Source organism: Hippoglossus stenolepis, chromosome 18 (genome assembly GCF_022539355.2).
Source record: "Hippoglossus stenolepis isolate QCI-W04-F060 chromosome 18, HSTE1.2, whole genome shotgun sequence".
NCBI classification, from domain to species: Eukaryota; Metazoa; Chordata; class Actinopteri; order Pleuronectiformes; family Pleuronectidae; genus Hippoglossus; species Hippoglossus stenolepis.
The window spans coordinates 9,573,631-9,600,453 of record NC_061500.1 but is presented as its reverse complement, the minus strand read 5'-3'; the positions used below and the strand labels follow the sequence as shown (position 1 = coordinate 9,600,453).

The window sequence follows — 26,823 nt, the reverse complement described above, 5'->3', positions numbered from 1 at the left end:
AAACTGGTGCAGTACATCCTCAATGAAGCACACAATGAAACAAATCCTATATAAATATATGAACCATGTTTATATTTCAAATGTATTGACGCTGATGTGTTGTGGATTTTGAAAAAAAGGAAAAACAAACAGCAGCGCCACGCCTGTCACATTTCACGCGTGCATGCGCAGTCGCAGCCTGGTGGGTGGAGATGAGTTTTTTTTGTTTATTTTCGTGGCCAGCTAACCGGCTAACGGGCTAACGCTGTTAGTTAACACTGTTTTGTAAGTTTCATTTGAAGTATTACACAGATAAAGTCAGAACGAGTGCGCGTTTAGCTAATATGACTCTGTAGCATTTCGCGTGGTAGCGGATTTGGGCCAGAGGAGCCAGCGTGCTAGCGAGGTGTGGATGAACCTTAGCTGTTAGCTGCTAGCTGTTAGCTGTAGGGTATGTGCTAGCAAGCTAGTTGGGGCTGGGCAGCATATCGAAAATCAGGTCGCTGGAGCCACCGGCTTATTATCTGATAACATCTGGACTATCGCTGCTGCGCCGAGAAACCACAGTAAGTACATGAACCAGGGTGTGTTTGGTGTTCGCCATGTTATGAAACGACTTGGCTATAAATTAGCATTAGCCAGCTAACGCTACGCTACCCAGCTGTAGCTAAAGTCGACATTAGCTGGGCAATGGTAGCTAACTGTATGCTTTTTTACAATTATATCTATTATACATGTGTGTTACATTGAATAGGTGATTTGTAGTAATCTATATATTTTAAATCGGGTTTAGTTCTGCGCTACTGAAGCATTGCTCGGATTGGATAATGCTACATGTGTTTATTAGCCTTCACACCCATCAAGGCTAACGTTAGCTGCGAAAATACAGTTTAAACCCTGACCATTAACCCCCATGTTCATTTAATCTTGATCCCAATATTAGCGAGGTGCTATTAAAAACCATTAAATTGTTTTGTTTTGCATTTCATACAGTAAATAGTGGCCATATTTGCAGATGAAATGTAAACACATGTATGAACATAGGTGTTAAATCGAAGATGTCCATGCAACTATTAAATCCCAGTAACCCTGGCTAGTGGCTGTTATTATCAAGTGTTATTTAACTGTCATCTAACCCTGAAGGGGTTTTAATTCATTGTACCCGAGTGCAGCTCCATCGACTGCAGTGTGAACATTGTAATCAGACCTCTCTCTCTCTCTCTCTCTCTCTCTCTCTGTCTTAGATCTCTGGGCAGCATTTGATCGACAATCATTTCACTCCATCACCTCTACCGATAAAAGCGTAGAGGAAACAACCGGAAAGCCTCCCCTAGGTTGAAGACTAAGGAGCAAGATGTCAATCACAAACACTCCCACGAGCAATGACGCCTGCCTGAGCATTGTGCACAGCCTGATGTGCCACCGGCAGGGAGGCGAGAGCGAGAGCTTCGCCAAACGGGCTATTGAGAGTCTCGTCAAGAAGCTGAAGGAGAAGAAAGACGAGCTGGATTCCCTCATCACAGCCATCACGACGAATGGAGCGCACCCCAGCAAGTGTGTAACCATACAGCGGACTTTGGATGGACGTCTACAGGTACAGTAGCAGATACACAGCACCGTGTTGATTTATGCTCATGTAAAATTGTGAGAGATACCACGGAAGCAGTACCTATCTCATTCCATGTTCATCTCTGTGCTCTAGGTTGCAGGACGTAAAGGTTTCCCCCATGTTGTCTATGCTCGACTGTGGCGGTGGCCTGATCTACACAAGAACGAACTGAAACATGTGAAATATTGCCAGTATGCCTTTGACCTGAAATGCGACAATGTTTGTGTCAACCCATACCACTACGAGAGGGTGGTCTCTCCGGGCATCGGTAAGTGAGAGTCACAGGTTTTTTTGTGTTGTGACGAGATCACATTATTTTAGCTTATGGACCAATATAAGATGATATTACAGGTAGACTAAAGGATTTTGAAGCTTAATACAAGTTATTATTAGAACCACACATGCACCCCTGCTACCGGATATTCTCATTGATAATGAAGTTATATGATGCAGTCATCTATTTGAAGTGCAGTCCATGTTCTAATTCTTACTCTAATTCTTATTTTCCCCAGATTTATCCGGACTGACGCTTACAAGCTCAGGTCAGGAGTTGCCTCAGTCTTCCTGTTTACGTCGCTTCTAATTTTTGTAAATGTCCATCCGCCCTAATCATGTTTGTCATCCTCTGTTAGGTCCACTAATGGTAAAGGATGAATATGACTATGATAACCAGCAATCTCACTCCAGCTCTGAGAGCCACCTGCAGACTATCCAGCATCCGCCGTCAAGGCCCGGTCTTCAGGAGACCTTCAGCAGCCCCGCTCTACTCCCCCCGGACAGCAGCGGTTCAGCCTCCACCTCTGCTTTCTCGTCAATCAATGCTGGACCCTCAAGTAAGACACCTCACGGGGAATACACACATCAGCAAAATATAAAGAATAATCATGTTTTTGCCAGTCAGAATTAAATTAATGAGATAAAGTTAACATAATTAAAAAAATTAAAATAATTCAATTAGATTTAGGTCTTTGTAAAACAATATTTTTTAGTGTTAAGCTTTACGATTAATTCTAAAACACAAACTAACTCTTTTGATTGTATGTTGACAGATCCGACCCCCAACTGGAGCAGGAGCAGCAGCTTCCCCCCCGTGGTCCCTCCTCACCAGAACGGTCATCTACAGCATCACCAACCCATGACTCACACAGGGCATTACTGTGAGTGGAAGGAAAATATCTGTAAAAGTCCCATATCATTTAAGACAACTGACAGAACATCTGTTAAAGCACATATCTTCTTTCTGCCTCCAGGTGTTACCTTATTCTTTTTATTAGTTGGGCTGATGTTTCCCTGTTTGGTTCTCAGTGTGTATGTAAACAAAAAAGCACATGTGTAAGTAAATAAAAGCCATCGCACACATGGAAGAAAACAGACCAAAAACCTTTTTGCTACCTCAATAAATAAACCTTGGTTCAAAGTACCAAATCCACATTTTGACTATTTAAGAATTATAACAGGTTATTTATTTCCAACAGTGTTGTTGCTTTAGGGTAGACCTTTCATACATGGGCCATATACATTTGGAAGCTAGGTGTGAAATAATTTATATAGATCTATATCTCAGAAACTGAACAAATTGCATGCAACATCTTTTGCACAATTATTATTATTATTAAGTATAAAGCAAATCTAAGATGGTTTTACAGTGTGCTAATATCTGAATGATATATCCCATCTTGTGTGTGAGTGGTTTCAGAGTTGCTCAAAATATTGACATTATCTTGCAGGGCCTGTTACCAATGAAATAGCGTTCCAGCCCCCCATATCCAGTCACCCTGGTGAGTATCAAGCTACAGATGGTAAACAATTCACATGTTTACCCTTTACACATCCTAAAACTGGAACTGTAATCAGTGGAAACCATTTTGTCTTTTTTATTTTCTCCAAGCTCCAGAATACTGGTGCTCCATTGCTTACTTTGAGATGGATGTCCAGGTAGGGGAGACGTTTAAGGTGCCGTCCACTTGTCCAACAGTGACTGTGGACGGCTATGTGGATCCATCAGGAGGGGATCGCTTCTGCTTGGGCCAACTGAGCAATGTTCACAGGACGGAGAACATAGAAAAAGCCAGGTACGCTGCCTCATATATAGTATTTTTGATTCATGCAGACAACAGGGATTATCTGTCTCTAGGTATAATTAATAAATGACAGTAATGTGAAGTGTGTGTGTGTGTGTGTGTGTGGTGTAGTGTCTCTGGCCTCTCTGACTTACTTCTCCTCCCCTTTTCTGACCTCAGGCTCCACATTGGTAAAGGCGTGCAGCTGGAGTGCAAAGGGGAAGGAGACGTGTGGGTGCGCTGTTTGAGTGATCACGCAGTGTTTGTGCAGAGCTATTACCTGGATCGAGAGGCGGGTCGTGCCCCTGGAGATGCAGTTCACAAAATCTACCCAAGTGCTTACATCAAGGTGAGATTGCAGAAACTTTACAAGTAGTGTTATTAGAAAACACGCTTGTAGTGTTCTTGGCAGCAGCTATTTTTGCATACACACCAGTAATTGAGCCATAATGGAATTAAAAGGCTCTAATGTGAGTATGATGGATTAACTGTTAATGCAGTTAAGCTTAAGGCTGTAGTGACTGGGGCTGCCGTGAAATATGTGGAGCATCCTCTTTCCTGTTGTATTCTCGAGGGACAGTTTATCAAAGTGGGAATCTGGCCTGCTCAGTTGACAGTCAAATGGTTGAGTGTTCATTTAATATCTTGGCTTGCTCTCAGTTGTGAACGTTTGTCTCGTCCCCCCCCGCCAGGTGTTTGACTTGCGTCAGTGCCACAGGCAGATGCAGCAGCAGGCAGCGACAGCTCAAGCAGCAGCCGCAGCTCAGGCGGCGGCGGTGGCTGGAAACATTCCCGGACCCGGCTCAGTGGGAGGAATCGCCCCTGCCATCAGTGAGTGTTGTAACTGCTGCACTTTCCCCTCCAGCATGTGTATTACTGCGATTTGCTTCTCAGCATCGTCCTGTTTTAGGCATTTTGCCTCCAGACTTTCATCAGGGACTCTAATGGCACTGTGCTGTAAAAGTCTGTATTTTCTTAATGGATAACAATCTTCATAATAATATAATAATCTTTACTATACTAAACCAACTTTATTCATTTGTGTTTACCAAATGAGCAGCTGCATTATGTAGGATAATATAAATATTTATTATTGTACTAACTTATTAAGTCTAAAAGGACCAAGCAAAAGTTACACTGCAAGATATGACTAAGGGGCTGAATATTATCCCCAACAGACCCAGATGTGTAAGAATTGGCCATTACACTGCATTTCTCTGTGGTGTTATCAATTTTATTCCAGATGTGTGTCAGATTTCATAATGAGTTGATGTTAAAATGAACATATTTACCCTTCAATGCCATGTTAGTGCAGATATTCAGCTGAAGTGGGAGAATTGTGACTTTCCATGCAGGTTTTTAGATTTTCTCATTTATCTTTTTATCCAGTAAAACTTGGTGGTCTGATCTGAGTGGGAGATATGCTTATAATAGCAGAAGTATGCTTTCTATTTAACGTTGTGTCTGGTTTATGTTTACTACAGCAGTAACTTCGCTGACATATCTCTGCTGTGTTTTGGCCTATAGTGGCACATTGATCTGAAAGTTGCTGCCTGTAACTCCCCTGCAGGTCTGTCTGCTGCTGCAGGCATCGGGGTTGATGACCTGCGCAGGCTGTGCATCCTGCGGATGAGCTTCGTGAAAGGCTGGGGGCCCGACTACCCACGGCAGAGCATTAAAGAGACACCCTGCTGGATTGAAATCCATTTACACCGAGCGCTGCAGCTACTGGATGAAGTTCTGCACACCATGCCCATAGCTGACCCTCATCCTCTTGACTAAGTTGAAAAGACATTAATTGTACAAAACCAACAAAAGCAAAAAAAAAAATATATATCAGACTGTACTTTTAACAGACCACTCCACCTATAGGCCCGGAGCAGCGAAGGAGGACCGCAACCACAGGGACACTGAGCAGGTTGTAGGAGTAAAGAACAAGGGCGGCAGTATACTCGCACTGATTTCAAATCCAGTGCTGCGAGCAGTCGTCGGTTTACTGAGTTACACTCCAGGTCTGTAAGTTCAGAGACTTCCTGGAGGAGCATGTGAGTCACATTGGGAGGAGTCGTAGCACAGTGGAAAGAAGAGGATGAGCATTTTAAAGGAAGCCAGTATTCTGTCACTGTTCACCAATCGGAACTGCACAACAATATGAGAAGTGAACCCGTTTCTCAAATCACAAGTTTGATAATAAACAAGAGATTCAAGGTGAAGAACATGTCCACACTGAGATTAAAAGATCCAAAAAGCTCTTTGATTATTTAACAAACTGACAAAGACACTGTAAGAAACAGGGAACGATTCGTACTCTGTGTATTCTTCAGTCTGGACATTTTCTGTATTTAAGTTTTTTAGCTGTTTGGAGCCCCCAAATTCCTTTTTAATCTATTTATTAAAAGAGCAAACTATTTAGCTCAATACCATTTGAGCTGAGCACAATGTGGAGCCTTGTATCGGATGCAAACCTGTCATATACCCTGTTTATGTAAATGTGATTTCAGCTGGTGTACACTGCCGGTCCAGTCCTCCCTCACTGGCCCTCCGGTGCTGATGTGGCTTCATGTAAGTGGAGATTTTTTCTTCCCAGTCGCAGATCAGGACATTTATGTGAGATCGTGTTATTCATTACTCATTATCTTGTGAAATGTAATCTTGAATATTTTTCAAAGCTGAAAGCCCTTGTTAATGTTCTCTTTTGATTCATACGCCCCCTTTTTTGAATAGTTGTTTTTAATAAGGTAAAGAGCTATTTAAAAAAAGGCCCATTTTAGTTGAGATCGGCTTCTCTTTATAAAACTGTTCCATTATTCTAGCAGCAGTCGAGAGAAGTGAGGTTTTCTATCAAACTTTTACAAACCACAAAATTTAATTGAAACTATAAAACAAAGGAAAGGTTATTATACATCTATCTGCTTAATATTATTTGTAATTGTAATTATTTTTTTGATTAGATGCCCACAGTGTCCATTAGCACTTTATTAATTCGCCTGCGTATGTTGTCTTGTTTCTTTTGTCTCCTGTGTGGTTACTTGTATCCATATAATATCTTAGCATATTAAAAAATAAAATAATGTACACTGGGTTCAAAAAGTCTGAGACTGCTTTTGGACCCCACGGTAGTTCAAAGTGCTGCCTGCTCAAAATCTATGTTTCAGTATCAAACATTCACTCTCAGCAGGTTTGAAAGAAACAGAGATTATTAAAACCTACAGAGGTGTGGTTTACAAAATACGAAAAGGAAAATTGAGCACCACCTTTCAAACCCGCGGGTGGCGAATCTTTCGTACTAATAACATATGTTTGGGTGGAGCATCTCCTTATGTTAGCTCACCTCCACCTGTTTTCATTTGAGAATAACACTTAATGTAGAAGACAGCTGAGAAAAGCAAGTGCGGACCGAACTGTGAGAGGAAGCGTAGCCATATTGATGCCAAAAATAACCCTCTGGAAAAGTGGAACGGTTAATCAGCCTGCCGTCAATTCAGTGTTAACGTCGCTTCTGAAAGCTTGGTTTTATTTTCCACACTATTCTGGTATTTGGAGCTCTGTTTACAGCTGTTGCAGTATTTTGTACTTTTTTGCTACCGTTACAGTGACGAACCACTCTGGCCAAAATGGAAATGATTAAAAAATATATAAAAATAAAGTAAAGGAATGCTGTACAATTTTCAGGAAATGCAAGTTCGTGCTCATCGTAAAACATTCTGAACTGAGTTTGAATGATATTGGTGTTTACATGTATGAATATGGTTGAATAAAATGTAATTGGCTAACACTACGATTTAGTCATTTGATTTCTGTGTGAGAGAGAGAGAGAGAGAGGACGCTCAACTTTGAACAAGAGAACATTTATTACTGCAAAGACGTGTCACAAATTTTAAGAAAACAACACTAAGAAGCTAGCCTGAGCTGAGATCTGAAATATTCAGAAAACCAAACTACATGTGTCTTTAATAGTTTCTATATTCATCAATACGACACACTAAATGATAATATCTTTATAAATATAAAAGTTCCCCAATTGTCCTCGTTTTTTATGCAAAATACACGATACAAATCACCCTACACGCATTGGTTTTGCTCGCCAAATTTGAGAAGATATGAAGAAAACTTAACAGCGCACGAAAAGAAAGTCACATGAAATTTGTGTGTATATATTATATCAGATACTATACATTATCCCAAAAAAAAGAGGGAAAAGAAATTATCACAAAAAAAGCACTTTAGCCAACATATCCGATAAAATGTTCACCAAAAGAACAAATCAAATAATTAGGACACAAATAAATATACCTTTTCAGTTTTTGATATATACATATTTTTGTCTAGGGTGAATCGAAAATAAAAACCTTCCCCAAATGCCACTGCCAAATGCTTGTGCTTGCATTAGAGCGTGCTACAGATGGCCACGACTCACTGGACTGTCAAATGGCACTTGAAAACATCCAAATACAAATCTCAAACAGGTCACAGCATTCAGAAAAGATCATTTGACAAAAAGAAACCCCAACAGAAATCACGATCATGAGAAAAACAAGTCGTAAGAGGGAGCGTTTTTTAACTTTACAGCCGCTCTCCTTGTTCGTTAACCAGTTCTATACAATTTTTAAAAAGCCGTTTGCAGGTCATCTACCACGTGTAAACCACTCGGTGCGCGTCACATCCAGTAAATAGACAGTCCCAAGTCTGAGGGCGGGTCGTTTTTTTTCTCTTTCCGTCTTCCTCAGCTCTGGTGTCTTCTCAATGGCAGCACCTGTGCAAGGAAACGTCCGCTCTGATAAGCCTCTATCTGTAGCCCACCAGAGACCCAATAGTCACCCAGGCCATCTGCTCTGGCCGGGGCGAAAAGGAAAAGGCACTGGAGTCTGCTATGGGTCAGTGAAGCTGCCATGTTGTCCCGGTGAAGAGTCAGTTCTTAGCTAAAACTCCTATGACATAGCTTATGTTTTTCTTTTTTCTTTTTTTTTTCCTCTGGTTGAAAACGGGCTCATTTGCACACACACACTCTCACACACACACACGCACAAAAATAACAATCCTACTTCTCAATTTCAAAGACACTGAGAAATAAAGTACAATTGTGTTGGCAGCATTATCATCAGTCCAGTGTTTTACCAGGCAGGCGTTGAGATGCAGAAAAAGCTAAAAAATCACTGTGTGGCACGTCAGTCCATGTGTGAAAAGAAAAAATAGGGGAAAAACATTTTTGAAACGAAACAAAAACGGTTTCTAGCAGCACATGGTAGCCGTGCAAGACCAGAAAGCACTTATGATCCTAAAGCACACAATTTAAGATTCAAAGAAAGAAACATTTTTTTAAGCCATTTCCACTTCAGGCACAAAAAAAAAATACATCTACAGTGTTGTAGTTAATTCACATAACAGAGGTGAGACTCGTATATATTAAAAAAAACTAATCATTCAATAAGAGGCAAGATAATATATCCTGCAGAACCTCCATTCCTAACCAGTACACACTACCCAGGTTTACAGCATACTTCAAAAGATTTCAGTCACAGAACGGAACGTCACTTTTTTTTTTTCTTCTTTTTTTTTACAATCGCATTTTCAAATAAATTCAGCGAGTCATGTGGGGTTAGTTTATTATGTGAGCACAGATTTATGGTGAGGCTCCGGAGAAAGAACAAGACGATCTAGGGGCTTTATGTCTACGTGTCTGTTCACCTTGTGTTCTCTCCCCGACTTAAATAGCAAGAGTCAGGGAGCCATCGCTCATACAAGGTCGCTGTGGCCGCAGTCGGATGTAAACAAAATACCCCGGGCCTCCAGCTCCCAGCTACCTTCAGGTTCACTGACCTTTTCTTGCAGACTTTTCAAAAACTGTCCTTAAGGGATATGATGAGAAAGCCTTTTTATGAGTGTGTGCGCTCGGTTCCTAGATCTGGTGTGCCAGACATTTCAAGCCAATAGGATCAGGGTAAGGCTACAGTATGAGATGTGTGGGCTTAATAAATATGGAATGTGTCTTTGTGGTGGGGGACAAAAAACTGTTGAATTTGTTTTGACAAAACCTAGATAAGAGTCTGTACAACAAGAGTATTAGGGCCAGGTTGAAGAAAGGAAATCTGAGATTTTTCGAGAGTAAAGTTGTAATTTTACAAGAACAAAGCTGCAATTTAAGTGAATAAAGAAGATATTTTTAAGAAAGAAGCATCAAGGAGAACCTGTGCTCGATCCTTCTGGATACAAAACCTCAAACAAATCTCATTGTTTCTTGAGAATCTGGGACACCTCTTTGAAAATCACATCACACGTATATCACATCAAAGATTTACAGTCGACCGCATTTCCATTATCCAGGCAACAGGCTGATCTTCTGATGTTTCCCCTCGCGCAGCCTAAATTCAGACTTTCTTCTGGTAAATTTATTACTTTACTCTCAAAATCTCAGGTTTTTTCCCCTGTAAGTGGCCCTAATACTCAGTCGTACTTTACAGAGTAAGACCTAAATGACAACATTTGCACATCCCCGCCCTCCTTTACAGCTGAGCATGTTTTCTACACAGCAACACAACCTAGATTTAGACAAAAAGGGCACAGATCCTGCGTAACGACAGTTTCTGGGGGAATTTTTGGACTAGAGATTCTAAAAGACTGATTACAACAAATAACAGTGCCAACCCTTCTTCGTAATCCTTCATCAACCTACATACATGACTTACAAGGGGAAAATAAAACAAAACGACAACAAACAAACCTCCTGGTCCTTCTGTACAGTAGGTCTGCTCTTTGCAGTGGTATAAGTCCCCATTATAACATATGCATAATGAAACCAAAAACACAATAAATATCAATAAATAAAAAATGTCTTCCGCAGAGAAGCGGTGCAGGTCGTTTTCAACAGGCATGGAAAAAAAAACTAAAAATTAATTTAGTAGCAAAACAGTTCCTATTTAGAGGATTAATCTCAATAATCTCCACAACATAGAAGGCTGTAACAGTTCAAGTATAGATGTAGTCTAATGAAGAAAAAAGTTAGTACCCATGCCTTTCCCATTTGAGTCTATAAACTAATTACAGAGGAGCTACCGAAAGAAGCACAGTCACGTAGAAACAATCCGATCAACCACATAAAAAGCAAACACGTATCTGTAGTGTGTCGTCATTTTATATACTATACATATATATCTATATATCTCTTTGAATATCAGAAAATATCTACTTTTGGTCCACTGTACAAAGATGATCTTCAAACAGGGAACAAAGGATGACGCTTTTTTTTTTTATGGGCTAAGAACTGAAATCACAATGTGTCAGAGGTGAGAGAAAAGCAATGCAGACTTTCTCTATCGCGTTGAGATTTGTGCAGTACAGAGGTGTGTGTGCAATAAGTGTTTGGTGACTGTTCTGCACGCGTCAAAAGGGCTGGCACCACTGGTTTGAGGTAGGGTGACTGATGGATGTGTTCCAACACACACACACACACACACGCACACGCACACGCACACACGCACACACACACACAAGCACGCAGACATAGGCATATCTATATACATATACAAACACAGTGCAGACCTACGCATCCATGTATATACACACTCACACGCACTTCACCCAGTAACGAAGGCTAATGCAAGAATAGGCCTCAAGGGGGCAGAGTTAGGGCAGGAGCAAGGCTAAAGACCGTGATTCAGATATACGTAAATAAGCTTAGTAGAGCTGATCCAGAGAAAACAACAGATGTGTCTGGGCCTGGGTTCCTTGGTCTCAACACTGATGACCCTGCCCAAATCCAGCCACAAGTCACCAGAAAGCCAAAAGGTGTGGCTGGGACAATGCAGAGGGGCCGCGGGCTCTCGACACCGCACAGTCAGGACAACAAGGACAGCTGCATTTAAAGATAAGGCACTATGATAAAGCCGAGGTACATTTAATCCCTGACATTCCTTCTGCTCTGCAACATGGCACTGTGGGGGACAGGAAACGGCTCTCGGGTGGCCCCTGAGGCCTCACTCCCAGCTTCCTCTTGTTGGTTTGGTTTTTGGTCCTCTATGAACTTAAAAGATTTCTTCAAGACAAAAACTAAAAAAGAGAAAGAAACAGGGGAATGTGTCTAGTAAGTTGTTTCAAGATTACAGCTTGTCACATCAACGGAACTACAGAGCATCTAAAATGAACAAAGGCAAGCGTTATGCACGGAGTGCATAGAAAAGCTAGCATTGAGGAAACGGTTTTTGTACAGCCGTTCTTCTCAATCTCTCTACACACGAGTAGCAGCACAGATATCTCTTTCGGGGGTTTCTTTCTCTGTGGCTAAAAGCTGTAAGTGGTCATCGGTGGGTGGCTACCAAATTAAGAGACAAAATTGCCCATTGATCCTTTTTTTAAACGTCATACACACATAGAAAGTCATCCCTTTCTTTTGAGCTACAAACAACACTCAAACATGTTTTGTTCAGCCAAAAGTTAGTCAGCAGTTGGAATGTAAATCATACTAAAGTTAGGAGGGATAACGGGAAGTTAAAGCAAAACACAATGATAGCACCATGAGGTTTGGGTAATACCAATTCAAAGTACAGCAGATCTATGTACAATAGATGAAGGTCTTGAGTCAATCGATGACTTTGCTCCTCTGGGACTGGTGACGTGGATTTGAGCTCTGAGACATCAGTAGTATGAAGGAGTGTAATTTTCCTTCAAGCTTATGCTTGTCTGTACACACAGACGGGTTTGTTGTTAAGTCATGAATAACCAGGAAATGTTTTAACGGGTCAAATTAGTCCTTTTCCTCCGGGTCCCTTCCACCAGCTGCCGCATTATGGTAGAGCACAGACTTATGGGATGACAGAACATCCAGAATCTAAGCAGTCAGACACGGACAGCACAACTTGGCCAGACTGTCAGCCATCAGCACTCCTCCACTGACCAGGCTGGAGAGGAGTGCAAGTCCATTCAGGTACAGACGGAGACAATGCATGAAAGAGACGGAAACATCAAGACTGACAGAGAGAAAGATATGTGGAGAGAGTGAGACAGCGTAAATAGGCCGGCCACGGTTGGCCGTGCCCTCTGACCCTCAAACAGAGGCGTAGGTGTTGCCTGTGGTGCTGCAGTGGCGGATGTTAGGAGTACCAGCTGAGGGGGTGAGGATGTGCTCCGTGTGATCCTGCGGGGGCTGGGGCAGCGAGTGGAGGACACCTGGCTGGACGACGCCCACCACAGGGTGGGACCCGTCCTCTAGCGCCCCGACCTGGATCACCTGGATCACGTCGTGCTCCGACTTCTCCCGCTTGGCGAGAGGTTCCCCGGACTCCTCCACGTCGTCGTCCAAGTCACTGTCCATCCCACTAGTTTCATCTGGACAAGAAAGAGCAACACGTATATAGAACAATTGTCTTTGAGTTTGGATCATCACAAAAATCCAAGTGTTACCATCATAAATCATAAATTTGTTTTAAAATAATGTCACTATGATCTTGGACTCTCTTCACAAGAGGATTAGTTGATGCACCTTCTGGTGTTTCATCAAAATGTCATTTTTGCTGCACTGTTGGTGCTGGTTTAATAGATAAATATTTTTTCCACTATTCAAGCGTACAGATGTTTTACGTACAGATAAAATGAAGTATACAAATACTTCAATTAACCTTTGCTAAATTGAAGTATACAAATACTTCAATTTAGCTCATTAACCACATTTTGCAATGCTTGCCAATCACTGACCTCAATGACTTCAGAATTAGACTGATTGTAAAAACACAGTCATTTGAGTATAAAACAAAAACGATATTTCTCAGTAGTCCCACTGCAGTTGGCAACAATAAAATCTCTCTTTTAGCATAAATATTGCGCCACATACCTTTATCGATGTTACTGAGGGAGAAGGTGTTGAGGCTGTCGAACTGAAACAGACAAAAATCATAATTAGAGGGTCCATTAGACATAAACTTTCATGTATCTAAATGAGATACTAGATTCTAAATTTGTGCTTGGAGGTCAATTTTTATATCAGGCATATCTGTCATATATTGTAGTGTGTCACAGTGGCACTATAAATACTAGGAAACTGAAAACCAAAACGAGTGGTGGCAAAGTTGTACCTCCCCCATGACACCGATGGGCGTCTCTCCGGTAGCTTGGGCCACACGATGCTCCACTAAGTAAAACATGTACTCATCGTAGAGCAGGCGAATCAGGTGGAAGGAACCGAAGCTGGCAGCACTGCGCAGGGTCAGGTCCCTGATCACCATTGAACTGCACAGACATTAAAGAAAACATTAAGTGTTCTGTCGCACACACACAGGGTCATGTCTCAGTGCGGCTGTTTGTTTTTGCAGACCTGTAGAAGGACCATTTGAGCAGGAACTGTCGAGCCGCCCTGGGAAAACTGGGCCGGTGCTCGTAGGGCTTGAGCACCTGAGTGACCACATTCTCCAGCCAGGCTGCCCACTGCTCCAAAGAGCTTTGCTGCTGTAGTGTGGCCTTGAAGTCCTGCTCCAAGTGCTGAACCACTCCTTCCTCACACTGGCACACCCACGATGCCTGCTCCTACACAGCAACAGAGGCAGAACGGGAGGTTCACACGTGTCCAGTGAAAGGAAAAGCAAGACATATGTATATATTCTTTTGACATACTGATAAGAGAGAAGTGATATTACTGTTGACATTACAAAAGCACCGCTGCTGCGTATTCAAACACAAAGAACTGTTCTGACCTGTACGTTGGCAAAGTCAACACGGTTGAGATCACTCAGCATCTGGTTGATCTGTGACGTGTTCTGCAACACAGCACGTGCCGCCTGAGCCAGGTGGTTCAGAGATGTGTATCTGCGCAGTGTTTGCGCAAAGGCACTAACAGCGGCAATCTGTGAAAACAATGATTACAAAAGGCCCAGGTGTCACCAACAGCTAGTAAATCGTTCATACCTTTAAAAACTGAATTACTCTCATGTATTAGTTGTATATTTAGAACAGGGGAGTTTTTGAAAATCTCTTATGAATGCTGCAATGGTGCACCTTGGTCTGGATCATTCTCTGTGGACTGGCGTTCATAGCATTATTGAGCCAACCTTCCAGGCTTTTGGCAAAGTTGCGAATGGCTTGAGTCAAGGCACCTGCGAAACCAAACAACATGTCAAAAACAGCACCTTCATTACAACAATACCAGCAGCACAGCACACAGGGGAACACGAGAGGTGTCTGGGACTGTGACTCACTGGGAATGGGTCTCAGGACATCAGGGATGAGGATCTCCACAAGGGCCTGGTACATTAGGTGGTCACAGGTGCTCATCCACTTGAGTACAGCTTCGTTTCTGCACAGCGCCAGTAGTTGTGATTGGGGGAGCCGCGCTTCGATCTCGCTAATGCTGCTGCAGAACGACCACATCAAAACTTTAAAAGTTGCCTTTGAAATCAGTTCATTCCTAAAATAATAACTTGCATTCAAATTGATATTTTTTGAAAATGTTAAATCAACATTGGAATTCTTCATCACCTGTTTTCTGTTACAGTGGCACCCTCTACCGAGTCAGGGGGAGAGTAACGCCAGAATGTCTGCCACAGCTTCTCAATTAGACTGAACTGGAGGTTGACAACCACGTCCAAGATAGCCTGCAACAGAAGCAGAGATTAAACAAAAGCGGTTAATAGGTTTCACTTGAATTACTTTCTAAGAGGAGAAGAAATAGTGCCCGTTGATAGCAAGGTGTGAGGTTTATCCAGAGGAACCAGGACATTGTTAAGATTAAGTATTTTGTCAGCGCTCTCAAGGGCACAGATAAAAGTCTATTTACCTGCATCGTACTGATGTGGCTGAAATCTCACATGAACATCTCAAAAAAGCTCTGGATGTGCATGAGGAATGTGTGAATGATTTTTTTCTTCCATTGGTCATTGTTCTCCAGACATTAGAAGAGCTGTGACTGAAAACCTCAATAGATGAAGAGGAAATTCAGTTCCTAAATGCCAGCGGATGGCATTTTACGAATCTCTGTCACTGTAAACACACATGACCTTTCCCAAAGTTTCCACCCTCTGAATCCTGCCAAAGTTTACATGTAATACCAGTAGATTAAACTACTAAATGTCTGTGATGATAGCAATGAGGGAGAACATGGACGTTTTCCCTCGGAGAGAGTGAGACTTTTAATAGAAAATAAGTGAAATAGATTTATGTGTTGCTAGTCCAGTCAGATCAATAGGGAAATGTACTGTCAAAATGCCTGCATAGTGAGACAGGATGGTATCAATGAATGCTGCAATATTGAATGGAGTTATGTGTGCTGCGGTGATTTTGTGGAGGAAATGAAAAGACTGCCCTTTATCTAACCTCACAGTGCTCTCTGTAAAGGGACTGGAGAGCTTTCACATCCTCCGGACTGATGTTCTCTGTATTGCTCTGTCCCAGGTCCAGCTCGACAAAGTCAGGGAGCGCTCGCGATGCGTCTGTTGGGATAATGAGACATTGAATTCACCACTATGGAATAATCTGGCAAAGCAGAAATCAATGCATTTCGAATGTTTTCTGTTTCACAGACATTCAGACAAAGGGAAAAGCTGCTAACCTAAGAACTGCTGGTGGTGCTGGCTCTGCGCGATGACTGTCTGCTCCTCTGCACCAGGTTGGTTTTGGCCTCCGGCTGGGTAATTCTCCCCAGCGCCGCTGTCAAACTTCTGCACCGGCTTGAACCTGAAACCAAAGGGCTCACCTCAGCACTGATATAAGGTGAGATAAGTATCGCATGTCTGCATGCATGTCTGGCTGCATGTCTGGCTGCCTTTGTACCTCTGTTTCTGCTGAACAGGCTGCTGTCTGAGAGCCATATACTGCATGTCCTCTTGGAGTCTATTGAGTGGGGAATCTGGTTTTACACGTATACCGTAGTAATGATATTTGGAGTTGCCTCTGCAAAACAAAAAACAAAAGTGAGCGCATATTGACGGAGTCTTAAGGAGAGGTGAAAAGTTCACATGGATGAAAAACTGGTTTACGGAGAGGGAGAGAAGGGAAGCTAGAAAAAGCGAACCTTGTCCCAAGACGCCTTGTACGGAGTCCCATGAAGATGGAGCGGATGAGTTTGCCAAACGAGGCTGCATTCACAGGGTCCAGTTTCTGCTCCTGGCAGTGCCGTAGGTAATGATTGTAGAGGGTGGATCGTGGTAGACTTACGCCCTCTGCTGTCTCATAATTGTCCAACAGCCACTGGAGCTACAAGGGTAACACATGCTGCTTTACTCAAGAGATTCACACTGGTCCACGCAAACTGTCTGGAAAGCGCTCAGGCCGCCAGTCAGTAGACTGCCACGTTTCAGCTCTGCAAAAGCATCTCTAATGCAGCCAGTGAATTTAAATGAATAATAACAAGTAAAAGAAGCAATAGCAAGCACCACACCAAACTCAAATGTACAGAGGGGTGGAGAGAGGCAGAACGGCAAGAGAGTTGAGTTTAGCAGAAGTCAAGGTAAGACGAGGGCAAGCATTTATAAAAACCAACTTACATGGCTGTTGAGCAGCGAGCTTCTCTGACTGGATAAACCCTCAGATTTTTGGAGCGTCTCAATCGCCATTTCAATCTGATAAACCACGAAGCACAGGAAAACAAAATGTAAGAGGAGGGAAATGAACAAAAAATAAAGAAATAAACAAAAGCAAGAAAAATCAAAAGTTGATGTAGACACATTAGTGGCTACTAGCAAAATAAATATATTTAGGAAAGATTCCAAAGCAAGCACCACTAAACCCAAGCGGAGCAGGACTGCCTGCCATTTCAGGGAAATCTTTGCCTGTTCCATATAACAGGAACACACGATTTACAGGATGAGTATATCAGTTTGGACTAAGTATTAAAAAGATGCTAAACTCACTCTTATTAAAGGATTGTTAATTAAGCATGATGTGTTTCCTGTTGGCAGCCTGGTGTCTCAGTGTTTAGCTCATTTTCTACCGAAAGGATTATTGGTTTAAAACAAGTCTTCTCCTTGGTATTTAATTGTATTGAGAAAAGAAAATCATACTGCTGGACCAATTCATCTAGTCAAGTAGCACATCACTTAGTAGCATTCTTCCGAAGCCTGCAAACATTTCTTAGACATAAAAAAACAATTTAATGTTGCCACTCATTATAAGGGGGTTTTAAACTCTCCCACGACTGAAATCCACATCATATTCATCCACACGTAATGTCAGTTAACACATCATTACCACGTTTCTGCCAAAAGGCACCATTAGAGTGGACTACATGAAAATTGTCAATGGGGCGTTCAGATTGTAGCTACAGAGCAACTCCTTTGTACGATACACAACTCTCGTGAGGAGTGGGAGCGTCTGTGGAGCTGTGCATCTCCTCCCTCGCTCAATGCACCTGTCTCTCAGGTTTGAGCCCCTCCTTTCTTCCTCTTCACCAAAGAGTGCTAATAAACCAGCTCAGATGAAATGAGGGATGGAAACTGGCAGTAGTTGTATCACTACAGAGACTCGGGGGCAGCCTACGCAGTTCATCGCATGCATCAGCAAGGATCATCGCCAGAGATATACACAATCATGGAGGAGGTGAACAAAAAAGTTCTCTCTCTATAATGTAACATAATGCGTGTACACTGAAAGTTTAGAAACACACACACTCTACTTAGGAGAGTTGACATCCCACATTTTCAATCAAATCAGTGTATGGATTATTGCAGAGACAGAGCATCTACTCCAACTGGAAGAGTGTAAGCAAACTAAAAGCTGTGTGGATGGAAACAGGGAAGATTTGGATGTGACTACACACTAGTCAGATGGTCGATCGACAAAACACACAACAGAGGTCAGGCGAAGGCGGGCGAGGAACCCAATTCGTGGGCGCTATGCACTTACAGTCGCCGGGGAAGCTCGTGCGGTCTGGGTGGCAGGGTGCGGTCCAGTGTTGTCCATGAGGTACGCCCCCGAACTGCTGCTGATTACCTGACCCCCCGCCAGACCCATGTTCATTCCTCCGCTGCCCCCTCCTCCGTTGTTGGTCATGCCATGAGATGTCACCACAGTGGACACTTGTGATGAGCTGCCCTGCGTGTCAAAGTAGCTCCCTCCACTGTTCTGGCTGTACAGCTGCGGCTCCGAGTACGAGTAGGTTCTTCTGTACGGAGGAGAGGTGAGCAGTCAGTCAATGAGACAGTGTGCCGGGACGGAAAATAAAACTGAGAGATAATAATTGCAGATTTTTTATTTGTTGGGTTAATTTGCATTTCTTTAGTTCAAGTATGGTTTCTTAATTATGTGAGTCACCTGTTAAGGGTAGATGGTAAAAATTAAACATTACACAACCTCTTTATTGTTTATGCACTAGACTCAAATTAAATACTGTCAAAAGTAATTATCATAAAACGTTTTTTTATTGGTTATTGACTTTATGTCTCACATGTGATTTGGACAGGTCTTTAAATATAACTTTCACAATATGTTTTTACAAGCCTGATACTCGGGCCACGTGTCTTGTTGTTTGGTACATGATTAAGTATTTCTAAGTAGTCTCTAGTATTTCCACCAGTAGCTGAGGTCAGACAGCTACAGTGTGTTTGTTTCTGTACATACACGTGTAAGTGTGTGTGTGTGTGTGTGTGTGTGTGTGTGTGTGTGTGTGTGTGTGTGTGTGTGTGTGTGTGTGTGTGTGTGTGTGTGTGTGTGTGTGTGTGTGTACGCGTGAATCACAGTAGAACAAACACAGCTTGCGCTTGTTAGTGGAGTGTGTATGTAACCCCCGCTCCCCAGACCCAGGGGACCCTCACGTAGCGTCAGCACTTAGAGGACAGGCCTACTTCTCGTCATGTTCAGGTGACTGAGCACAATCAAACGCACGACTGCAGACCCCTCAGAAAAGACAACAAACGCAAAGAGACCCAACGCTCTCCCACCGACATCATGTGCTTGTGACATGAATGATGGTGTGAAGAGACTTAAGAGGAGAAAGAACAGGCTGCGGAGACGTAGCGCTAATATTTGTTGAGTGGTGTAAGAGCAGAGCTGAGTAGCAGAGTGACTCACATGTTGCCGTTGGTGTAGACGCCACTGTTTTCCTCCACATACTGCACCTGTGCTGGGTAAACATGCTGAACCTGTTGAACAGTCTGGGCCTGGCAACACAAATTGTAAAAGTTGCAAATAAATGGTTTAGTTTAGACTAAAAATCACATGTTAGCAGGGAGACATGCATGATGCAGGTATTCAGACATAAATACACACACAGACAGACAGGCTGGATGTACCTGTTGCTGGACAGGCACCTGCTGGGTGGAGCCGGTAGGCTGGACAGGCACGGTGGTCTGAAGAGGGACAGTGGAGGTGGAGTCAGCGCCTGCTTCAGGGGTCTGCATGGCGCCTAAATAAGACAGAGAATACTCACTCTTACTGTAGATAAGTAAAAGCCACAATAAGTGAAAGTAAAGAGCACTCAGTCTGAACCTACCGGTCTAACTGGTACGACAACTTTACCACTCAATAACAACAACATTATCATCTTAATGCAACATCGAGCCAACACCCATGTGGTGTAAAAGATTAATAATTAAATTAGACAAAGAGGAAATTTGCTAAACGCTCTACTAAATACTTGTATTGTTTTTAAGTTGAGTTGATAATAGAAAAAGAACAACACATAGATTACTTTTTTATTCTCTCTTCAAATCAGTGCCATGAACCTCAGCTAACGTATCCCAAAATAAATCTTATCCTTAACATGTATCCAAAACATAGCATGAAATACCAAACAGACACATCCATCAAAAAACCTATAGATTATAGAGGAAAATACATCCAATATTTATCCTCCTGATTCGGTTATACCAGGGCATAAAATATGCTTTATTGAGATACTAATCAAGGCATAACAGTGAACACGAGGTTTCGTCACAGATCAAATCAATGCTTCTAAATCTGCTCTCGAGCAATTCTACCCAAGCACCTGTTTCTGCCTTGTGGTACTCAATGTACTAAAAGCCTCATGCATCAGTGACACATGGATGTGTCTCCATGTTCACAGCCATAAAACAAGTTAATATTTAACAAACTCCAAATAGATGTTGCTTTTTGTTGCTCTGTCAGTCCTGCACTTTCACAGGTCCTATTTTACTTCAGAATGAAAGGTACTGAAAACAAAAAGAAGCAGGTTTTGTGTGACTCGAGCAGAAAGAATCCTTATTCCTAATAAAAAAAGCTGCAGTGTGCATGAGAGACCTCGTCTACACTACTCGCTAACTAAGGGGAAAGTGATCTATTTTCAAGATAAGGAGAAAGGGAGAGGAGAGACAGTTGGTGAACCTGTGTTTGTGAGTTAATAATAGTACGGCTAACATCACTCATTCCTTCCAGGGGAAGGCCACCTCCTCCCCATCACAGTTTCCATGAACAAGCCTCTCTTGGTTAATTAAGCTGGGTCTCCAAACAGCTTCGTCTCTCTCTGGGGACAAGCCTTCCCTTTATCTTCAGTATCATACTGGCCCCTTTTCCTGTGATTATCACTTTATTTGTGTTGGGGTGACGAACGTCAAAGTTGGGATTGGAAAGCTGAGTCAGTCTTACCTGGTGCGCTGAGATTGTGAGAAAAAGTCAAGCGACAGAAAAAATAAAAAATCTGTTATTTCTTTAAAGACCCAGGCGAACTGAGATTCATTAAAGCGAAGCCATCTGCTTTCAGCATGACTATTTTGAACACCGGGGAAGGGGGATGTATGCATATACTATCACTGTCAGACACGTAAGCAGACTGTTGATAGACGGGCTGTGGTCTGGCTGATGGAAGAAGGAACTACCATCAAGAGAGGCATATGTTTATATTCTGTGATTTTGTAAAGATGCTGGTAATTAGGACAATTCACAAAAAAAATCACAACATGGCGAGCAGCTCCTTTATCTTGAGGTGTGACAGGCATTGGTTGGAGACAACACAAGTGATGAAGATGTCATTCTGCACAGTCAAACTTGAGCCTTCAGCTTACTACTGTTTTGCTAAAAAAAAAAAAAAGGACTTGAGGAGAGCGGGGAATGTAGACTCATGTTCCACATTGCAGTTTGAAAGCCAAAGTACATGTGCCCAACTGAGCCCACCTAATCGAGGAAAAGTGCCCCTGCATCACAACACACTCTTGTTGCCTCACCCCAACCCCCTCCACAAATACACACACACACACCACACACCTCCTGCCTCACAATTCAGGCACTCCCTTGTGGCCCACTTAAATGCTTTGCTCCACTGAGCAAGTGCAAGCCCTACAAAGACACAGAGGAACAAAAGCCACAGAGGAGGGCAACATTTTGCCCTACGTTTTTCACCGCGCCCCCCCCTCCCAGTTCCTCATGCTAACCTTACAAGCAACAAATAGCAAAGACTGCTATATTCACAGTCACAGCTCCTGGAAAAACAACACAGAACCACCGTTCTCTAATGATCATGTATGATAACGGTGGAGTCTGATGCACCGTGTAAAGAAATATGAGCTGGTGAACAAGCCTGAAAAGTACACCATACACAATATCTCCCCTTTTCACACACACATTCAACCCCAGACAGGAGCAGGATTAGGCGCTAGTACAGCAGGCGAACAGGTGAAGGGACATGTAAGTGGGAGCTGAAGAGGGGGGGAGGAATGCAAAGCACTATTTGTTTAGGAGTCGGGTTTTAAATTAGAAACTAAACGGGGAGCGACTGACGTGTTTTTGCACTAATAAACTGGATATTGTTATTATTGCCAGTTAGAATCAGAGCAACAAAGCATCAGACATTTGACCTGATTTGATTTCAAGACAGGATCATGAGAAACAGAGGAAAAACGCATCGTGACACTGGTTAAGAAAACGTCTAAATCTACACTGATGAGCCGAGTTGCCAGATGTGGGTTTTGGAAGTAAAAAACAAGGACCTTTACGCCACCCCCCTTTCATCAGCATCATACATTATCTCTGGCCGGCCGTGGCTAATAACAAACCAAACATGCCCTATCCTGCTAATCCATGAAAATGGATGACTGAATAATTGAATTAATCAGGCCCTCTTTAAGTGATTGGAAATGCAACAGGATCCAGGCGGCAGGTGGCATGGTACTATTTCTGCCCTACTGGACTACAGGTAAGTGGTAACATGATCTGATAACTAGCAGTTTCCAACATCCTGTTTGTGTGTGTGTGTTGGGAGGGGTGTCTGTGCATGACCCATATTGTGTGGTATATGCCAATACATCAATAAATGTATATTATTTTGATCTTTGCCTTTAGTATTTTGAAAATATGGTTTTGTTAGTGTTTGACCTGATCTGAGGCAGTCAAAGCCACGTTTGCTTATCAATAACAGGTCTTTCTCATTCAAAGGCCTTCTACATCAGTAGTTACATACACGCAGATGATGAATTACATACAATTACACAAACTCATTTTAAGGATGGTGATGGACAACTAAATTCTATTTCCTAGCTGAATACCTTGTCATATATATATATATATATATACACACACATAGGCCTCGATGGTCAGGAGTCCCATCACCGCTGAAAGTGCACCTGTCCTCACAACACACACACACACACACACACACACACACACACACACACACACACACACACACACACACACACACACACACACACACACACACCTGCTATCTCCTCCAACAGGAATGGGGGGGGTCGCAGATGTGCAGGAGACCCAGTGGACCCAAGAATAATTGTGATGCAACATTAAGAAACCAAGTCTCTACCTATACGACCCTCACACAAAATTAACTGGCTATAACAGCAAGTTTACTATTCTATAGTGAGGCGAGGGAATATGTACATTTGACCGAAATAGATGAGATCACTTTCACCAAATCAAAGTGAGCATAAATCAGTTCTTACACAATAATAAGCTGTTAACTCAGGACTACACATCTCCCCCCTTTACAGTGTGATTATAGACTGAATCAAGTCCTTCTTCCTCTATGGTCTGTGCTCCCTGAAGCACAGGCACACATGGAGTGCATATCTTATTCTCAAAAATACTAAATAGATCATTTTAATGGTTTTAAATACAGATATATTCTGCAGTGGGCGGACGAACCCTGACGTTCACAAGCCCAGATACACAGACAGTGCAGGGCAGGATAAAGCAAGGATTCGGGATTAAAATGGGCACCAACATTAAGGTGTTTTGATGATAATGATGCATATTTGTTTCACCCCCCTCAAGGCTGCAACACTTCGCCGTATGTCAGGTGTTAGCTTATCGTGGCCATCAGATGCCACAAAGAGGGCTAGCGAAGGCTATCTTTGCTTCCCCTAAGACAAAAGGGAAAGTAATGGCTTAGCTATTGTCAAAAGCACTTGGTGTGTGTGTGGAGAAGCTAGCTCACTGCTGGTCGACGCTGCTGGTTGTGTATCCCCGACACGGTTTGACAAAACTTGCGATATCACTGCCACATTAGCTTAAAATACACGGAGGGGGGGGATACCAACAGGCATTGTGAGAAGGCAACGCTGGCGTTAGCAACCTAGCAACAACAGACACCTGCTCCAGCTGACCCAGCTAGCATCAGCGGCTAGCCCCACACCGATGCTACCGCTCAGCCAGCATGGTAAGTTTAAACACACGGGTTACCCCCCAAAAACTATTTAATGCCAGGTGGACTACATGCGGGGGAAGTTGTAGCCACAAAACGAACCCGCGGGGAGGACGTTTCTCGCCGCTGCTAGCGAGCCGGACCCCTCACATCTGTGGGTATCTCCCAGGCAGAGCGTTAGCCGAGCATGCTAGCACGTTACAAAGAAACACCCTCGCTAGCAAAGTACCCCAAGCTACCCACCGAGAGGAAAGCGTTCATTCATCGGCGGACAAAACACACGCCGACGCGGTAAATATCTCCCCCCGCGGGCAGCGACGCTTCGAAGTTGAATTCACGGTGGCGAAGGTAGTAAAGGGATTGATCCAAACCTGAGCCGTGGACTGGTTGATGAAGATGAGGATGGTGGAGGAGGTGGTAATGATGGAGCGAGAGGTTGTTGTTGGTGGGTTACAGTCGCCAGGACTACGGTGACTATGGCGCTGCTTCACCGGGCAACAGTTGCTATAAAACTCCCCGGGAGCGCGCATCCTTATCAGGCAGGTGGGAGGAGATTAACGCGCAGTAAATACAGAAGAAATAAAAAAATAAAAATCACACCCATCAGATCGATTTATATGGAGACTTTTATGAACATGTGAAGGACGTTGAACCAAAGTGCTGCTTCCTGTAGGTGCAAAGATAACACCCATGTTATTGGATCAGTGTGAAGGTGCGGGTTGTTCTCTGGATGCTGCAGGTTTTTTTCCCCATTTACTCAAAGTTTTATCATCACTTAATCAAGATCCACGACTAATTTAAATTTTTTACACTGTCACAATTATGATTTTTCCCTGTAATGATGATTGCTTCATGATCAGGGCCGTGCACAGATTTGTTTGGGGGGGGGGTCAGGTGCTCAAGTGAAAAAAGAGAAACCCCTCTCATAGTAATTTATTGAAATTAAGTTACATACAGTCATGCATTTTAATCACACGTTTATTTCCTTAAAGGGGTTGGTTCACCAGAAAAATGAAGATTCACTCATTATCTACTCGCCACTAAGCCGATGGACGGGTGGGTTGAGTCCACAAAACACTTTTGGAGTTTCAGGGGTAAACAGAACAAAATCCAAAATTAAAATTCAACTCGGAACGGCGTCATTTACACCATGTTTTTTAGATAATAAGTGCATTTTTTTTGGGGTGAACTATCCCTTTAAGTACCCATACGCACACGAGGATGTGCATTAGTAGCCTATGTACACACACAGTGACAAACACATTTAGAGTATTTCAAACTCTGTATTTACCTGGTCTAGACCAATAGGCAGTGCAGGGCCTAAACTGTAGTGGCTTGGATAAGAAAAGTCCAAGTGGGAGGTGCAGGGATTTGTGTGGTCTCGCAAAAATTTGAACTCAAATACAGTTGTCGGGCATGACAACATGGGCCATGTGAAAAAATAAGATATGAATTTAGAAATAAAATTCTTTCTTGAGCACTATATCCTATTCCCATTTTGACCAAAGAGACAGTGATAGGTTTAGACATGGTTAATAAGTCTGTAATAGAGATTACAGATCTGCTATCAAGTTTCAGGTGTTATTCTCAGCATCAACAACATCAGGGTGTCACCTTTTCATTCATGTTTCTGTTGAGAGGAGCTTTTTCTCTCACAAAATCTGGCTCAAGTGAATAAAAAGAGCGGTGGTTTACCATTGAATTCCTTGTTCCCATCTCCAAACCACACTTCTTTAATGTTTCTATTTCCACACAGTGTAAGAAGGGCTAGAGTAAAGGACCTGGAGGAGAAAACAGCCATTATATTACTTAAAATAAGTGCTGAGACTTAACTTAATCTGATACAGATGTAGATGATCTGTAGACGGCTTGTTAGGCCAAGGGTGAATCTCATTATTAGCTGTTCTTCTCCGCTGTGTGTTTTAAGGCCATTAGGTTTTATTCATCTTGCCATTAATCTCACTGTCTTTAGTTTTAAAGTTAATGAAAGCATTTTTCTCTCTGAAACATAAAATTTTACCTCATCTTAACATTAGGCCTTATTTTTGCACATTATGGATATAATAAAACACGGGTCATATATATATATATATATATGAAACCTAAAATTTTAAATATTAAATATAAATCAAGCTATGAAAGTGCTGCAAGTTGAAGTATTTTGCCAACTAGCATGAGCCGGGCTAAAAAGGATGCAGTGAGTAAAACAAAGCCAGCGTTTTTTAAGAAGCTTCTTACCGGATACAAAGCTTAACCAACCACCTGTGTCCACTGCGCAGCACTTTTTTTTTGTTGGTTAGCTGTATTAGACAGATGCTTTTTGGAAAAGCTGTTGTTGTTGCTAAGCAACTAGTGAAACCCCATCTGAAGCATGACACTCTTTTGCTAAAGGAATTATTTTTAAGTAAAACTGTTTGTCCTTTCAATTTAAAAAAAAAAAGAAAAGAAAGAAAAACACTCCTGTGAAGACTGGAGCCTGCTGGACGTGCACTAAACGGACACAGTGGTGGCTAATTAAATCTGTGCTTTACGGGAAGTTATTGCACTCAGAATTTGTATTGCTACCACAAAGTATCACTCTGCTGTCACTTTAAACTTTGTCTTGTTTTGTTTAATACAAACAAAGATGGAGATAATAACTCTGTAGAGAGATG

The 26,823-nt window shown here is 42.5% G+C and overlaps 2 protein-coding genes across 5 annotated transcripts; one reads left to right on the top strand and one right to left on the bottom strand.

Moving 5' to 3' along the window:
- The first annotated feature begins 164 nt into the window (after positions 1-164).
- On the top strand, positions 165-7,426 carry smad4a (SMAD family member 4a). Of its 2 annotated transcripts, none has more exons than XM_035184345.2 (11): positions 165-545; positions 1,224-1,573; positions 1,682-1,856; positions 2,101-2,130; positions 2,221-2,421; positions 2,638-2,745; positions 3,316-3,366; positions 3,483-3,660; positions 3,829-3,997; positions 4,341-4,479; positions 5,219-7,426. In XM_035184345.2, the coding sequence occupies exons 2-11, from the start codon at positions 1,334-1,336 to the stop codon at positions 5,428-5,430; spliced, it is 1,503 nt and encodes a 500-aa protein (XP_035040236.1). In that variant the 5' UTR covers positions 165-545; positions 1,224-1,333; the 3' UTR covers positions 5,431-7,426. The 2 variants fall into 2 exon arrangements, with proteins under 2 accessions (XP_035040236.1, XP_035040235.1); XM_035184344.2 differs by having other exon boundaries at positions 3,477-3,660.
- A 54-nt stretch (positions 7,427-7,480) lies between these two features.
- Positions 7,481-24,689, bottom strand: rfx3 (regulatory factor X, 3 (influences HLA class II expression)). Of its 3 annotated transcripts, none has more exons than XM_035184343.2 (17): positions 24,541-24,689; positions 19,851-19,963; positions 19,630-19,718; positions 18,466-18,724; positions 17,109-17,183; positions 16,637-16,818; positions 16,396-16,515; positions 16,175-16,299; positions 15,940-16,055; positions 15,106-15,221; positions 14,826-14,980; positions 14,626-14,723; positions 14,325-14,474; positions 13,949-14,157; positions 13,710-13,863; positions 13,469-13,511; positions 7,481-12,966 (listed from the first exon to the last, which is right to left on the bottom strand). In XM_035184343.2, exons 2-17 carry the CDS (start codon positions 19,956-19,958, stop codon positions 12,686-12,688), a joined length of 2,280 nt encoding a protein of 759 aa, XP_035040234.1. In that variant the 5' UTR covers positions 19,959-19,963; positions 24,541-24,689; the 3' UTR covers positions 7,481-12,685. The 3 variants fall into 3 exon arrangements, with proteins under 3 accessions (XP_035040234.1, XP_035040232.1, XP_035040233.1); XM_035184341.2 differs by having other exon boundaries at positions 24,413-24,550; XM_035184342.2 differs by having other exon boundaries at positions 14,826-14,977; positions 24,413-24,550.
- Positions 24,690-26,823: the final 2,134 nt, after the last annotated feature.

What these genes read in the sequence shown, in the direction of transcription:
- rfx3 (XM_035184341.2), bottom strand. Translation starts at nt 24,434, where the DNA reads ATGAATGAACGCTTTCCTCTCG. An exon ending in TTGACTTTGCCAACGTACAG is followed by an intron (nt 14,158 to 14,324) that starts GTCAGAACAGTT and finishes GTTGCTGTGTAG; the next exon opens with GAGCAGGCATCGTGGGTGTG. An exon ending in CCATCGGTGTCATGGGGGAG is followed by an intron (nt 13,512 to 13,709) that starts GTACAACTTTGC and finishes TGTCTGTTTCAG; the next exon opens with TTCGACAGCCTCAACACCTT.
- smad4a (XM_035184344.2), top strand. Translation starts at nt 1,334, where the DNA reads ATGTCAATCACAAACACTCCCACGAGCAATGACGCCTGCCTGAGCATT. An exon ending in GACTCACACAGGGCATTACT is followed by an intron (nt 2,746 to 3,315) that starts GTGAGTGGAAGG and finishes ATTATCTTGCAG; the next exon opens with GGCCTGTTACCAATGAAATA. An exon ending in CCCCATATCCAGTCACCCTG is followed by an intron (nt 3,367 to 3,476) that starts GTGAGTATCAAG and finishes ATTTTCTCCAAG; the next exon opens with CTCCAGAATACTGGTGCTCC.